The sequence below is a fragment of the Charadrius vociferus genome, unplaced genomic scaffold, assembly GCF_000708025.1.
Source record: "Charadrius vociferus isolate BGI_N301 unplaced genomic scaffold, ASM70802v2 scaffold46, whole genome shotgun sequence".
Taxonomy (NCBI): Eukaryota; Metazoa; Chordata; class Aves; order Charadriiformes; family Charadriidae; genus Charadrius; species Charadrius vociferus.
The window spans coordinates 2108763-2124721 of NW_009648710.1; the positions used below are offsets into that span (position 1 = coordinate 2108763).

Here is a 15959-nt window from a genome sequence, read left to right on the forward strand (position 1 = left end):
AAGCGCGGTCGGACACACGGACAAAAAACATGCCCGGTCATGTCAGCGCCCAACGATCTTACCACGGTAGCGTTGCAGAAACCCCCTCCTCCTGCCACGGCGGGATTTTCTTAAATTACTGTAACAAATCGTCTGGGAAATAACCACGGAAAAGTCCCAAACTGACAAATAAACCCCAAGCCACTATCCTCCCCCCAGCAGCCACAAAAACAGGTTTTCAGACAATCCCAAAGACGTCAGTTTTTCCTTAAAGACCAGGAATTTCTCCTCCAGCCGCCTGTGGATGAAGGGCAAGAAACGCGATGGCGGCAGCCCAACACAGCCGCAGGGCGGGAGGACTCCACGGACAGAAAAACGTCTGTCCCCAGTGCCCCTGCTCTCCCCTTCCAATCCAACTTCCACAAAAGTAAGCAGTTATAACGGATACTTTCTTCAAAAACTGCACTGCATTTCTCATCTAAGGCAAAATTTCCACCTCCCAATCAGCACCCCCCTCCCCGCTGTCAGCACTTACAGAGCAAAGTCTCTTCAGCCAGCTCTCCTCTCTGCCACTGCACTAGCCAAACCAGAGCTATCGCAGAGATCACAGAAATACTGCAGAGTTCCTGATGGAATCTTTGTTTTAAGCAAGTCCCTTTACTACACGAACGTTAACTGTGCAACTTCAGTACAAACAGTCCAACATCTGCACATTTTTAATGTTATACTTTGTGTCACTTATGTCTTCCTTTTTTCATGGTGGAGGTGGAAGTTCTTGAATCATATATGAATATTACAATTTGGAAAGTTTTCCACAGCCTCATTTTGTAAGAAATGACTATGTTGCTAAAGACGTACCAGTGAAAGAACAGAAAAAGGCAGCTTTCAAAGGACGCTTTCCTTGCTGTTGATGTAAGAAGGGTTCTTCTATGCCAGGAGAGAATGCAATTATTTCAGATGGAAATCTATTGTTTATTGCAATAAACAATAAGAGGACTATAATGAAAAACAAAACCTGTACCAATTAATCCAATGATGAACAGATCCACTGACCTATTTTGCAGTATCATTCCCGAAACTCATTTTTGCAGTCTGTCAGAACAAGCATCCTAACTTTGAGAACCTAGACTACATAGAGAGATTCTTAGTTACAGAGATGTTTTTCAAAGGTTTACGAATTGCAGTTTGCATCAATCTTTATTGGCTCTGAATAAAAATGTTGTCTCGAAAGCCTCCAAGTTCAGACTCCAAAGAAGGGCAATAAGACATTAGTTTCAAATGCATAAAATTTTCAAATAAATGTTACACAAAATAACATTTATTTCCCCTGTTTATATTCTTACTCAAATCTAAAAGCCAGTAATCATGAAAGGACGACAAGAAACCTATGCAGAGAAACTCTACACTGACATATGAACAACATAAAGACACCAGTGACACCACCACTTCCTTTCTACGAGGGAAGATTTTTTTTTTTTTGTATTTTCAGCATTCACATATAAACTTCAAATCCTGAAAATAAATACCTGTCTCAGAGTGCTTCACAAGCACCCCAAAGAGAACTATCTACAAATCATACATTCAGCTACTCCGTGTTTTCAACACTTCCAACAATCATCACTTTTACAAGTCTGAACTTTCATAGCTGGGAAAGCTGTGTGTCAGCTACAAATTTAAGGAGCAGTAATGCTTATCACCTGAATACACTTTCCACTAAGTGGCTTTAGCAGATACTGTTCTACAGATAAGAAAAGCTTACGAGATGCATGCAAAAGAATCCCTGTCAGACTTGATTCATGGGATCATACCATTACTTTGAAACCAACTCAACCAGTCATCAGAGTCCAGCTGAACACTGACAATGGAATCCTGGTACAAAAATCGGTAGGAAGAAAGACCAGAACTTCACCCCTGATATATAAAACCTTGTAGAGAAACATTAGTAAACAAAAGGTTTTAAGAGTCAGGAAAAACTATAAAAAAAAATCCTTGTACGTCATAAAAACCATTTCAATGTGAAATCTGTAAAATATCACCCTATTTATTCTCTAAGCTTTTCTAGCAACATATGACTTTATAATAACATATCTGTAGAAATCTGACGGTTAAGAAACAATTTTTTTAAAATGTAGTTACTTAAACATTTGCCAGTTTGGAAAGTTGAGCTAAAGTCTCTTTACAGAGAAAAAAATTGCACACTATTTTCAACCTTTGCACTTCTGATTCTCCATGTCATTGAGGGTACGGCACATAACAGTCTGGAGGGGAGCCAATGCTGCTCACTGGGCTCCGGGTATTTGACTCATAAGAATTTGGAGCAATTTCAACCACGCCATCGTTTTGAGGGGTTTCTCCTTTCAAAAAGTCATCATCTTCATCTTCAGAAGTACCCTGCATAAATTTAAAAGGATCAGTGAGAGCAGAAAGATACTCCAGGTCTCTAAGATTTGGCAGAAGTAATGAATGCTGAGACCAAAAAGGGTAATTCTAAAATAAATTCTGAAATGTTGCAATAATCTAATCTGCTAATCAAAACGTTATAGGAAAGTTTATACAACACCATAAGGTATTTTTACGTGTTATCACAGGAAGGAACGAAAAACACAGCATTCAAAGGACTGAAAAGTCTGACAGGATAGACATTCTGCAAGAAGGTAAACAGACTACAGGAGCTTTAGGACATAATCCAGGAGGTGGGTTGTACAATTGTCATGACTAGTTGGAATGGTAATAGAATGAGATGTACTCTCATTATGAAACATGGGAACTAATCGTATCTTCAAAATGGATTTCCCAGTGACATCAGCACGTCCATATTCTAAGAGCGTTCATAAGCGTTCACAGTGGTCCTGTGCTCACAAACTAAATCCTCTGCAGAAGAGGGGAAAAGTGTTCTGAAGGCAAGGATGGATCAATCCCTAAAGCTTCCTAATTTCAGTCGGTTTCCCCTAAATGTTTAATGCACACCCATCTACTAAAAAAAAAATAATCCCGCCGTAGAAGCGGCTGATAGAGATTTAGGAAAAGCTGAACTGCGTTTTGATCAGAAAAGATTACCCTTTTAATGGGTTTCTTCAGATTCTCAAGATCTTCAGCACTCAATTCTTCCCAAAACTGATAAAAAGGCTCAATGGTCTTCTTTGATCTGAAAGAGGAATTAAAACACAGTATGAGTTAATGTATTCAGTAAAAGTCATATGTATTTCATTTTAATCATACAATATAAAATGCTTGGCATTTTGATAGCCCTCTGTAGGGTTTTACAAACTATTCAGTTAACCCCTATATAATCCCCAATTAATCCCATGAAGAAATAAATCCATTTTGCTGATAGGTGTAAATTACAATTGTTTGCCTGAGGAATTCTCATACAGTCAGCTCTCCTATTTCCTAGGCTGGGTATTTTTAAGAGCTACACTATGCTCGCAGATAAGCATAATTTTCTTCCAAATTTTTGAAGAGAACATTAACAATTTTAGTAATATTATATAAATTTATATAAGATGAGATATAATTTTGTGTGCTAATATTACAAATTAATATATTAACATTAATTAATTTCTACTTCTGAGAAAGGTCTTCCTTCTGTGAAGACAGTTTTTGGGGGGGGGTTCTGAGACAAAAAAGTCAGAATGTTGCCCTCTAACATTAAAAAGTGATTAAAGCATCACAGTCCCAGACATTTTGAAAAGCTGCAAAAAATCCACTACTCACTAAAAAAGCAAGATATTCTAAATAAGCTGATGTCTCCAATCGAGAAGCAATACGCTCAATGTGCAAAAAAACCAAAGCAAATCAACAGCAACAAAAAAAAGACACACCACCACCACAGCTCCAACAAAGTATGCGTTAGGCTAACATCATGATATTTTATAGACTGCTTAAAACAAGGAAAACCAAAAGAAAAGTCACCAAACATATTAATTAGACCTTCCACAGGAAACTGGGTCCTGTTCCTTCTTCATCACTATATGTCACAGTGGCGATAAATTTAAATTTGAACCTTTGACAGTCTCTGGTTAAAATATGCCACATGAAAGGTACTAAAATCAGGAAAGAAAGTGAACTGTAGAAACACTGACAGTTTCTTACAGTTTTAGTTCATTATTTTGTACAAGGCAGAAACAATTTGATTATTTTTAAACTATACCTTTTGAGCAGGTAGGGATCAAAGGGGAAGAAACTGTCCAGTGGGTTAGTGCATGTCTGCACAAGGTCACCCCCAGTGCCACTCCGAACAACTGGTATGAACTGCCTATTGTTCCTCTCTATAATTGTGTAGCAGAATACCAACTGGTATTTCCTTTAAAAAGGTAATAGAGAAAAGATAAGCATTTCTAGCACACCAAAAGCAAGAATTTCAGATGGCATTAAAATATGAAGTTATTTTTTAAACAAACATCACTTCTATCTTCCATTTTCCAACTGGTATTAGGAGTTTTCAAGATAGTCACAAGGTAAGTAGTCTATTCTTTTCCTCTACATTCCTCTAAACTTCAGCCCAAGTAGAATCACATTGGCTCTAACACAAAGTTTCATAGTACTGTAGGATTGCACTGAAACTGAACCAGTAATAAACTTACATCACCTCGACCATGGGCAGTGTTATGAGCTGTCTTAGATAATACTCAAAACTGTTCTTAACAATGCCCACATTCTAAGTACTGTGTTGTTTTTAGATACACACGCAAATATCTGTATCAAGCTGAAACTGAAAGAAATTAGTAGGTACCTGGTAATGGCAGCAAACAAGTTCACAACAGATGGTATACAAATCTTCAGGGGGTTTAGCTGACACATGACAATGCGCTCAAAATTTAAACTCTGCAGATATGATAGACCTTGAAAATAAGAACAATTGACAAATATAGCTTACATATCATGCAAGCTGAACTTAATTTCTAAGGATTTCCAGTCTGATCAGCCTGCACTCTGCACACCACCACAGCAGCTCTCTTACAGTCGAGATCCAGCACACAGATTGTTCAGCAGAAAAGCTACTCCAAGTAAGAGTAACCTGCCACAGGTCTCCTTCAGTGGCTACATTTACACACCCATTACAGGGACTGACAGAGGCACAGAGTCATCAAGACAAGATTATTAATTGAAGCCCACACTAGCTCTATATAGCTGGAATTCAAACATACTCAGTAAGTGGGGCCAGATACCAATGTTGAGGAATTATTGGCATTGTTTTCAATAGCAGGGGGAAAAAGCTTAGTTAGCTTGGTAGCCCAACAGGTGTACAAACCACCTCGTTTTGTTTAGAACACAACAACATAAATATGCCATCAGCTACTTGACTGAACTGACCATTACAAAACACATCAACAGTAAAACTTGCAGATGAATCTCAACACCATTCAGACCTAATATACTTACCTTTCCTCAAGTTGCCATCCAAAAGCTGCTTATGACGGAAAATTAGTGTATAGAACACTGCCTGACATGTAGAATAAAATGGCCCATGGAGAGCTACATCACAGTAAGCATTAGCCCCTGTATCCTGATTGTCAATGTATTTATGCATCCAGTTCACCAGAAGATCCAGGCATGCTTTTACGGTACTATAATGGAGGAAAAAAGAAAAAAAACAACATAAAAATAGCACCAAAAATTGTGTAGAAAAGATGTTACACAAGTATTCAAGGATTCCAGTGGTTACAAAAACATTAGTAAGAAAATCTCATTGTAAAAAATGAGGTTCTGTTATGAGCTTTCTCCTTTATCTCAGCATAAAATGAATCAATGTATCAGCACGGAAAACCCCAATCAGTGAAAGGACAAGATGCTGTAAGAGATGAATCCAGGAACGCACGTTGCATGTGAAATGCACAATAAACAATTAGAATCCTGGGCTACAGGTAGAACAGAGAGATGCCTCCCATGTCCAACAAGAAATTCCAATATCAAATTAAGTTCCACATTAAAGTCACTGCGCCCATGCTGAACAGCATAAAAATACAGAATGTGTATGTACAAAAGAAGACATTTTCACCCATCTGCTTAAGTATTTAAATCCATCTGTATTAAAATACCAGAACACCTGACTTCCCTGTCTCAGAGTCTACATAAAATGCCTAACATAGGGCATTAAAAAGATCTGCTTCTGAACATCAGATACACTGGGCATCTGTGACTTTGCCTAAAGTCAACACAACCTACCCAGCATTTCTTGGTAAGTGAAGCCTTAAGCAGCAAGTCGTGAATTCCAGCAATCATAAGTCTGCATCCTGGAAATGTAAAACTTTCCTGGAAACTGAAATAGTATTGTAGAAAGGACAAACGACTATTGATTTAGGCTTACGGGCAAAGCAGTGGAAATAATAGACCAACACTATGTGTGTATTCTGTGAATTTTGTACTTAACCTCAGTTAAGTAGATTGTTTGGTTCTGCTCATATATCAAAACTTACACAACTGGAATAAATTTAGCTCTTGCCAAGAAGCTGCCAATGTAACTCCCAGCAGTCTGCCTGATCACTGAAGGATTGTTTGGATCATGCAGTTTTTTCCAAAGATGGTCTAAAAACGCCTCAGCCAACCCCTGGAAACAAGATACACAGAAATCATGAGTTGTTATGCTGATGACGCTGTTTAAGTAATAGATTCCTAATACTCAATTCCCATAATTTCCAGAACCAAACCTTTAAAAAAAAATCTACCTCTAACTGTAGTAAATAACTATTCCTACAGATGATGGAAGAGCACTCTTTCTTGTGTCGTCTTCCATACTTAGTTTTAAAAAGTAAATGGAACCATTAAGTCTAGGAAAAAGTCAGGAATAGATACACAAGAAGTGTTTAAAAACAACAGTGGTAAGACAGTAAACAAGAAGTGACTGTTCACCATCTCCTATACCAGAACACATCAGGGACATCCAATGATAACAGCAGGAAGATGAAATTAGACAAACAGAAGTGATCCTTCACCTTAAATGGTTGTATTGCAGAACTTTTTGCCACTGAAGTTCATGGTGCCAAAAATTCACATCAGTACAAAAAGCATAATACCACAACGTATTTTCTCCTTGAATTTGTCCATCATGGGCTGTTACCATGAAAGAACATCACTTTGGCTCAGGAAGTTACTGGACTGCTGCTGGAGGCTGAGAGGCTCTAGCAAAGCGTCATAACATGCTTGCCCCATTCTGATATTCTTTCCAACACCTCCACTATTCACCACTGTCAGAGACAGGGCATTAGCTTAACTGGATCTTTAGCTACTCTTACACAAAAACCACGTATGTTCTTACTTTTGTATGGTAAGGGCAAGAACAATAGTGTTTTGAGAGAGATGGGAAAATGAGGTGGGGAACAAACAACACGAGATTTTCAAACTGAAGAGCTAACACAGTATCTTTAAGACAGTTTTGGGATGCTGAAGGAACTTGCTGGAGCACTGTGTCTTGGGTTCAAGTCGAACTGATTCTTGTAAAAGAGGTCCTTCACACTAGCTTAGATTCTATCTGTTTGCAATTTTTGAGCAACATAGGAAGTGCAACCACGTAAAGAAAAACTTGAAGGAGTAACAGAGAAGGAAAAGAAAGCAAAGACACTAATGAATCCTGATACACTATCTTCAGACTAGAACTACAGCAGAAAACAACTATTTTTTTTCAAAAAAACAGCCAAAACAAGGATGCAGAAATGACAGAAGACACTGCATTTTAAAAACAGCTTCTACTCACCAATTTAAAGCTACAGATGTAAAACATGAAATACTGTACATGACATGAAGCATGGGTTGGTAAAATGAGCTTGTCAAAAACAGAAACCAGATCCCGATACAAATCCTTTGTGTTGCTGATATCAAGCTTGCCTACACAACATAAGAAGAAAACAGAACAAAATGAGCCATTCGAGTGTTTTTTCCTGCCCTTATGCTGCAAAAGTGGCATTTGTATCTTTCAAAACCAATAAGAAATATGTAAAGAAACACTGTCAAGCTGACTTCCAGGGTTATCTGACATCTAAAAAATATTTATAGTAAGACCTTGCAGGACTTAAGTTCTACTGCTTTTTACAGTGGTGTGTAGGGAGAGTATCTGTGTGTGTGCGCGTGCACATGTATAGAACTGGTAGACACGCAAACCGCGCAATAATGGGTTAATTCAGAAGAGCCAGAAGAAAACACTAAGAAACATATTACCTGACTTATGTGAAGAAGATACAGCAAAATGGTTTCTAAATATTCTGGTTTAAACATATAAATCTAAGAAATTCAAACCCTTAATAAATGCCAGTGTGAGACATTTCTTTCCGGTTTCTTCCTATAACACAAAGGCTTGCTGTATCAATTCCAATTGAGTGACGTGGCTGGTTGTTTTAATCTACTTACGGGCCTTGTGATGATGAAAGGATACATAATTTTAATACAAAAAGCAATACAGTAGAGCAAATGATAAAACACTATGGTTAATCAGGAAGTATTTATTACTCCCTGAGTTTTGTAACACAATGAAAAAACAAAACTCTATTTACCCTTATACCCTATAATGCCACAGTTTGGATACAGTGTTCATATTTATATAATCAGAATGCCTCCCAACTGAAGACTAAACCTTTAATGTGATAAATGTACCTTTGCATCCTCTGCCAGTAACACAGAGCAGAGGCAGGAGAATTCTGCCGCAAAAGAGTGAAGGCTCCATCTTGCAGCAGCAGAAAGCAAGAACTCATTTTATGCTTTTCTTACTTGTTAACAAAACAACAAATTTGGTTGTAGTTCAAATGTGCTTACCATCCACATGGCAAACGTCTTTAATATAGGAAAACAGGATGGTCATCAAAATATCAAGGCGCTCTGCAAGTGGATGGGCCATTCTCTCGCTACTGGAAGAGACAACTTTGTTTCCTTTTCTTTCTTCATCTTCCTCCTGGTAGATAAAATGGCAGTCATGCACCTTTTATATACACAACATCATAAAAACAGCAATTACAGAAAAAGTAAAACTAAATTTTTCTTTCAGTGATATGCTAAAGATTTGTCTTTTTGGTTTTTTAAAAAGAAGTATCTAATTACGCAGCTTAGTGTAAGCTAATTTTTGTAAACCAAGGCAGCTACCATGAATTCTTTAATTAGCTTTACGTATAGCTGCTTGTGTTCTTACATAATGAAATTGATTCACTGCATGTATGCTGGGTATTTACATAAATAAAGTCAACATCTGGAGAACACACTAATCATTTGCCCACTGTTCAGGTTTCAAGAATTGTGTGCAGTGTAGTAGCAACAAACCAATAATTTATTCCTACATAGCCTTAGTTCATAGCCACCTCAAAAAAGAAAATTTTACTGAAAAAACTTTTAGTAGAACAAGATAGCCAACCATGTCAAAAAGTCCCTCCTCTGTAGATTTTTCCTCACTATCAGAGTTATTGGCAGTTTCTTCAGCGTCTTCAATATCTTGCTGTGGAGTACTAACCTACAGTTGCAAACAAGAAATTAATTTTTGTAAGGCCATGACAATAATATGAATCATTTTTATTATTTATATAAGAAATTACTGCACAAGTAATTTCTAGAACAGATTTTGTCCTTGACTAAATAAACATTTTAAAAGGAAATGTAATGTATGTAACACACAAATGCACACTCCAAACTGCCTGAAACTTTACCTCCAGAATATAAGCTTGCTTTAGACTGATACATGCTGAGGTTCTCCTAATTACAATGCTACCCCCCACCCCTATCTTTTTTAACTGTAAATCCTTTTATTTCAAAGGGATAAACCAGACCAACGACACACAGAGAAGCACATTCTCTGCACAGTAGCACTGATCACCACGAAACAGTTACTCTGATTCTGGCAGGGACACTGCATGCAGGGTGTAACAGTACCCCTCATACAGTTACCCTCAGGTGTGGGAACATCTTAAGACTGGGAATGGAATGTAAATTTGACGGGTTTTATACTCATGATCACAAGCACTACTGCAACATATTTTTTGTTGAGGTTAACACTGAAGCATATCTAATTTCCTACTCTGTGTATTTTAACATCAAGCTTCCTTAAAAGATGATACAGAACAAACTTACATCCAACTTTAACAGCTTTTCAATTATAAGCTCCAGAATTTGAAGCCTCAGAGTTGGAAGGTACACCGTAACTCGTAGCAGGTTGTGAACATAACATTCCTGTAACACAAAATTAATTGATGTCCATAAGAATATTAACAGAAAGTCTAATTTGTGTCAAGGATTTTTAGAAAACAAGTTTCTTAATTTGTTATCTAAAGAGCCAGAAATAGGTTTAAACACACTGTATTCAATCTAGAATGATTCAATGTATAAGCCAAACATCAACTTTCAATTGTTAACCTGTGTTATCATTAACTTCTTAAGTTACTATCTCCATGCAAATTTTCCCAACTACATCTAGACAAAATGAGTATGAATATTCTGTAAGAAAAGTTATTCACTTCCATAGGAGTTTATGTCTAAACTTTCTCTAGGAAAATTAAAACAACAAGTATATTCCTCACCACATTTAGAACCAGCTCTAGTAGAAGTGTTTAAAGTGAGACTGAATACATTTTTATTTCAGGTTATTATAATATGCCAACAACAACTGTAAATTCCACGGGTAAGTCTCTCCTCAGGAGACGTTCTGATTGTAATTCAAACAGGTTAACAGACAAGTTCTGTTGAGTGTGCCCACCCATGTATACACACATATGTACAAAAGACCACGTTGCAACTTTCATATAGCAAAACTGCCAAGTCAATCTATAAAATTAGGTAAAATGCCACATTTAACTACATCATAGTCTCTTTGTGAATATGCATTATAACACAACCTTTAATTACATGAGCACATATGATTTTTCCACAGGCCATCTGGCTCACTCAGTACATAAAATGGATAAGGCTAATTTACGCAAATATATAAATTGGAAATATTTAAAAACAATGCATGGACCATGTTTTTATTACACTTCATTCAAACCTTGCCCTGAAAACACAGTTATGAATTTTTTCATGACTTGCTCCTCGCTGAGATAAGAAATAAAAATTCTTCTCCTAACACCATGCAAGAGCTATTACCCTCCTCATTTTACAGGTAGGGAACTGATGCCCAAAGTTATCTGGATTAAAAAAAAAGGAAACAAACAAAAAAAACAACAAAAAAAATAGCAAGGTATACAAACAACTTTGGGGATTTTTCAGCATTTGATGAGTTCGTACCACGGCTCCAACTGAACTTGGCTGGTGGAGCCAGGCTCTGCCTTTGTGTACAATATAGTGCCAAAATATCAAGTTGGAACAAGTAAATATAAAGATCACACAAGAGCTGTAACCTGTCAAAAGTTTCCAGCTTATTTTTCCACTACACACGAGTACTATACCAAAGATATAATAAAACAACTTAACACCCTATACTATTGGCAACTTGGATTTCACCTATAATGTCCATTGCTTTTTGTCTGCTTATCAAATCCTCTGTTCTTCTGATAAATACTTTCCAGTTCTGACAACAAATGAGACAGGTATCCTACCGTCTCCTTACTATACAACCCTGAGATTCATCGCCAAAGAGGTCCATCTTGTGCATTGATTAAGAAAGCAATCCTGTGGAAAAGATATGCAGTTATGTCATTAAAGACTAGCATAATGCTTATGCACAAGGAACTTAAGTATGCTTGGACAACCTTCTGTGAAACAGACACGCCCATATATATACACACATGTGTATGTGTGTGTATATAAAAAAAACCAAACAAGAATCTTAAAATCAATACACTCAAAAATCCGCATTCAATACCACCAAATCACTGGTCATACTATAGAGTATACTGATATATTAAAAAAAAAAAACAACAACAAAAAAAACCCCAAGTGAACAAATATCAAACCACAACCACAGCTCTTACCAGAGTTCTTTCTGATTTATTAATGAAAGGAAAGTTTTCCACAAGTATCGGCATGAGAAATTGTGGTGTCCTACAATTTGGAAAAAAAAAAATTAAAAAAAAAATCAAACCACAAAACAACAAACAAGTAACTAAACCCCAAAATTATAGCTTATTAACCATGAGAGCAAATACTGAAACTCCAGCATTCTAAAGACAGACTGGAATAAGCTTACTTCACAGTAACTTTATTTTAAAGTAAGTAATTGTATAAAATTTGTTTTTGCAAGGATCACCAAATAGATAATAAGCAGCAAACTTTCATGTGGACTTGTTAGAAGCCACTTCAAATACAATGCTACAAATACAACTTTCACTACTTCCGATTTCCATTAACAGGACTTTCAGTTGCTGACACCTACAGAAATTTCATAATGATTGGATACAGCATTCCACCAGTTAGTGAATACTAGGAAAAATCATGCAATGAAACTAAGTATTATACTTCCAATTAAGAGAAAAAAAAAGTTAATTAGGTCACAAACTTTAAATCTGCAAGGAAAGAGCATACAAAACCACGGGATTATATACTTACGAAGGAACGTATCTTGCAACAGTTTGCAATGCTCTATGGCATGTATTAAAGTTTTCAGAAAGGTCTAGAGAAAGAAAAAAAAGCACTGTTATGCATTTGGTTGCAGAAAACTAAATCAGCAACCAGCAAAACTAGTTCATATCAACTAAACATTTTAAAGATTCCCAAGGATATTGCATGTGCTAAAATGTTGGGTTTCCTTTGGCTTTTTTTTGGGGGGGTGCAGAGTGTGTTTTATTTGTTTGGGTTTTTTTTAAGTTGAACTGCCTTTCTATCAAAATAAGTGTGAAAAATAATTCCAAATAAAATTCATGGCATCATAACCAATAAACTCCGAATGTGCTGCCAGCCAGGTATTGTTGTCATACACTCTCATACTAAACTTGGAAATACAAAATCTATCCCACAATGCACAAATATTTAGAAGATATGTTAAATCTATGTCATTAACCAGATAAAATCTATTGAAAGATTACACCTCATTTTCACAATACTCAAACAGCTAATTAGGCTTTTATAGCAGACTTTTTTTATCCAAACAGTGTCACAAGTGAAAAGCAAAAGAGTAGTTGGGTCATCACAAGCAGAACTGAAATTTATTCCATCATTCAAGATACGAAAACATGAAATTCTTGACAGACATTTAGCTACCCCTTTGCCTTATCAATAAATACACTAATTGTACGGCATTTCTATTATAAATATCAGTTGTATTTGAGCTTACCACAGGCAGACAATAAAAAAAAAAAAAAAAAGACTCAAACTCCCCCAAACTACCTAGTTTTATTGAGGTAAATAAAATGGAAAAGAAACAACTCCTAACTTCTTTGGCTTTGAAACAATCTAGGACTAGGCATGTTTTCCTACGCATTCAGTCTTATTCCTGCAGATACTGCAGCAACAGGAATATTCTGAAAGTAACAAGGAAAGGGTCACCAGACCACTGATTCTAGTACAAGAAAGTCTTTGACTTGGGAATTTAAGGATGTACTGCTTCTTAATGTTTTACATTTACTCAGCTAAATTAATTTTGTAAGTAGGGGGCAAAGTGCACTGTATACTTCTTTAGTAAAGGTATTACAGCAGCATATATAAGCCATACTTCCTTTATACTCACTTTCATCATCATCATCAGAATCTGAAATATCCACATCATCTTCTCTGATGGTTATTCGAGCTAGTAAAAAGTGAGATTATATCAAAATTGTACAAATTTACCGGTAACAGTCTCAATGACAAATCAGACACACTGGACAAGAGTGCTGATCAGGACTAAAGCATCAAAATTATCCACAAGATTTTCTGAAATAAGCATAAGCTCATCAAAAAGACAGTTCCATTCACAGAACTAAAGGTTCTTGAGAACATCTGACATGACCCTCATTGCATCTTTTCTTTTTTAGTAACAACAACATTATACAGTTCACCCCTTTCCAAGACATCTTCATAAACGGAGTCTGTATTAGCCACTAGAATATGTCTTCTAAAATCTAGGCACAGAAAACTATCTGTATCACAATTCAGCTATTCAAGAAAATAATCAACAGGAAAACCCCCCAACCCAACGATTAATTGTGTCACCCACTATATGTACACAGAATCTATCTAGGAAAGACATTTTGATAAGCAAACAAAGAAGATTAAAAGAAAAGTAACTTACGGGGGACAAACTGTGACACAATCATCCGGAGGCATGGCCTCAGATGGACAGTTTGTGCTGACACTAGATTGCCAAGAAAACCCAGGTATTCTTCCACCACCTCTCGGCTTCTTCTCAACCATGGCAGCTTCTGCAAGTAAGCAAAGATCAAGATGTCAAAGAAAGATGTTTTGAGTACTAAACTCCTAATCTTCCCATGTAACAAACAAGTATTTACCAGCAAGATGCTGACCAGTTGTTCAAGCTCTTTGGTCAAATATGCAACAGAAGCTCGAAATTCATGCAGCCAATTAATGATCTGGGCATCCTTAAAATAAGCAGAAAAAATAGGTAACTATTCCAAAAACCAGTATTAACTATTACTAGAAAATAACAAAATCCTTAAAAGTCAAAGATTAAGATTGCAAATAGAAATTATTTTCATATTAACACGCAAGGAATTTCTTTAAGTTTGTGTCCTTACCAATGAAAGTTCTTCAATGCAAGACTAAACACATATCAACTCCTAAACCAAAAGCCTGCCTGCAAGGCTAACGTTACAGACTGAGCAAGGCATGCAAACCTCACTCACACAGAATATATTTAAAAGAAATGGCATTCAATCTTAATTTTCTTTTCTTTTTGCTCTAGTTTGAGCAGAAGGGACATTCAAGTCTTGAAACAAGAGAGATATTGAAACTGCAGCAAATCTACAGAAAATTTTACACTGATTTTGCCTGTACATTCCAAAAGGCCTGCTAAAAACAAAGCATTTTACAAAACATCCTCTTTAAAGAGAAAAGGAACTCCATATAGAATTATGCTTCCTGCAGCATTATTCTCTCAGTTTTGTGGTTTAATTAAAAGAAAAAGAAATGTGGTGGGTGCTCACAGCTATACAAAATAGCTGTGAAACAATACTACTGGGTATAACTACTAAATGCACATCTACATTACTGCCTAACTAAACAAGTTTTTAGTAAGAACAGGAGAAGGTAAAAATTCATGTAATTTAAAGGCTGTGAAAGTCAGAAACCATGGTTTGATATACAGAAGTATCTGTAAAAACAAGCATCAGTGACCTAGAAAGATCGTATCAGGAACAAAGAAAGACCCTGTCACAAAGCAAAATTTCTCACTCTAGAGCAGTCAGTAAGCATGAGACAACATTTATCAAAATCCTGCATGTAAGATGTATAAACAAACAATTGCTTTTTTTTTTTTTCCACTTGGAGTTTTAATTCTGACAGTTTCCACAAAGCAAGAAGCTGTTAAATGTAGGTAAATGTTTAAAACAAAAGATCTGGGCAAGCAACATCACTTGTCTGATGATTCCACTCCGACAGCTGAACTTTAAATCATCAGATCCCTTACTACCAGAACTCTCACCTTTATGTCTGGATCTGACAGCTGATGTTTTAACAACTCAAAATCCGTGGTCTCACCCTAGCAGAGGAAAGAAAAATAAGTAAATAACACTCATGTCTTTCCCAGCAAAACCTACAAACTTCACCAACAACCTAGTATTGTCGAACAGTTATATGAAGAACACAAGTAAGCCAGAAAGCTCGAGGAAGGCCGAAGCAGCAGTAACAAGAGTGCTGTCCCTGAAAGACAACTGAAGCCGCTGGGTCACTTTTAGCTGCTTTCCCTGCAGGCACAGTTGCGATCCCTTTCCACCCTTTGGCGTGAGCCAGGCTCCACACCCACCCCGCACGCCACTCGGCCTGACTCACAGGGGAAAGCTTTTCCCTCGCACAGCAACACCGCCCGGCGCAAGCCTGCGGCGCTCACCCGCCTTCAGGTTTTTTTCCCTCAGCCTTCAAACGCGGCCTTGTGCAAGACGAAGATGCCGAATTACACCCCAGGACCGAGCGCACCGGCAACGCAG

General features: G+C 36.9%; 1 protein-coding gene across 1 annotated transcript in view; it reads right to left on the bottom strand.

The window, feature by feature from the left end:
* Positions 1–2002: 2002 nt before the first annotated feature.
* RRN3 (RRN3 RNA polymerase I transcription factor homolog (S. cerevisiae)) overlaps positions 2003–15959 on the bottom strand; it is a 14833-nt gene continuing 876 nt past the window's right edge. The window contains exons 2-17 of the mRNA XM_009886614.1: positions 15458–15514; positions 14307–14396; positions 14090–14219; positions 13547–13606; positions 12430–12493; positions 11856–11925; positions 10021–10119; positions 9311–9406; positions 8722–8857; positions 7670–7800; positions 6396–6526; positions 5362–5546; positions 4712–4820; positions 4130–4282; positions 3037–3124; positions 2003–2370 (exon numbers count right to left, since the gene is read on the bottom strand). Coding sequence (XP_009884916.1) covers positions 2212–2370; positions 3037–3124; positions 4130–4282; positions 4712–4820; positions 5362–5546; positions 6396–6526; positions 7670–7800; positions 8722–8857; positions 9311–9406; positions 10021–10119; positions 11856–11925; positions 12430–12493; positions 13547–13606; positions 14090–14219; positions 14307–14396; positions 15458–15514 — 1758 coding nt within the window. The 3' untranslated portion in view covers positions 2003–2211. The remainder of the gene's footprint in view (positions 2371–3036; positions 3125–4129; positions 4283–4711; positions 4821–5361; positions 5547–6395; positions 6527–7669; positions 7801–8721; positions 8858–9310; positions 9407–10020; positions 10120–11855; positions 11926–12429; positions 12494–13546; positions 13607–14089; positions 14220–14306; positions 14397–15457; positions 15515–15959) is intronic.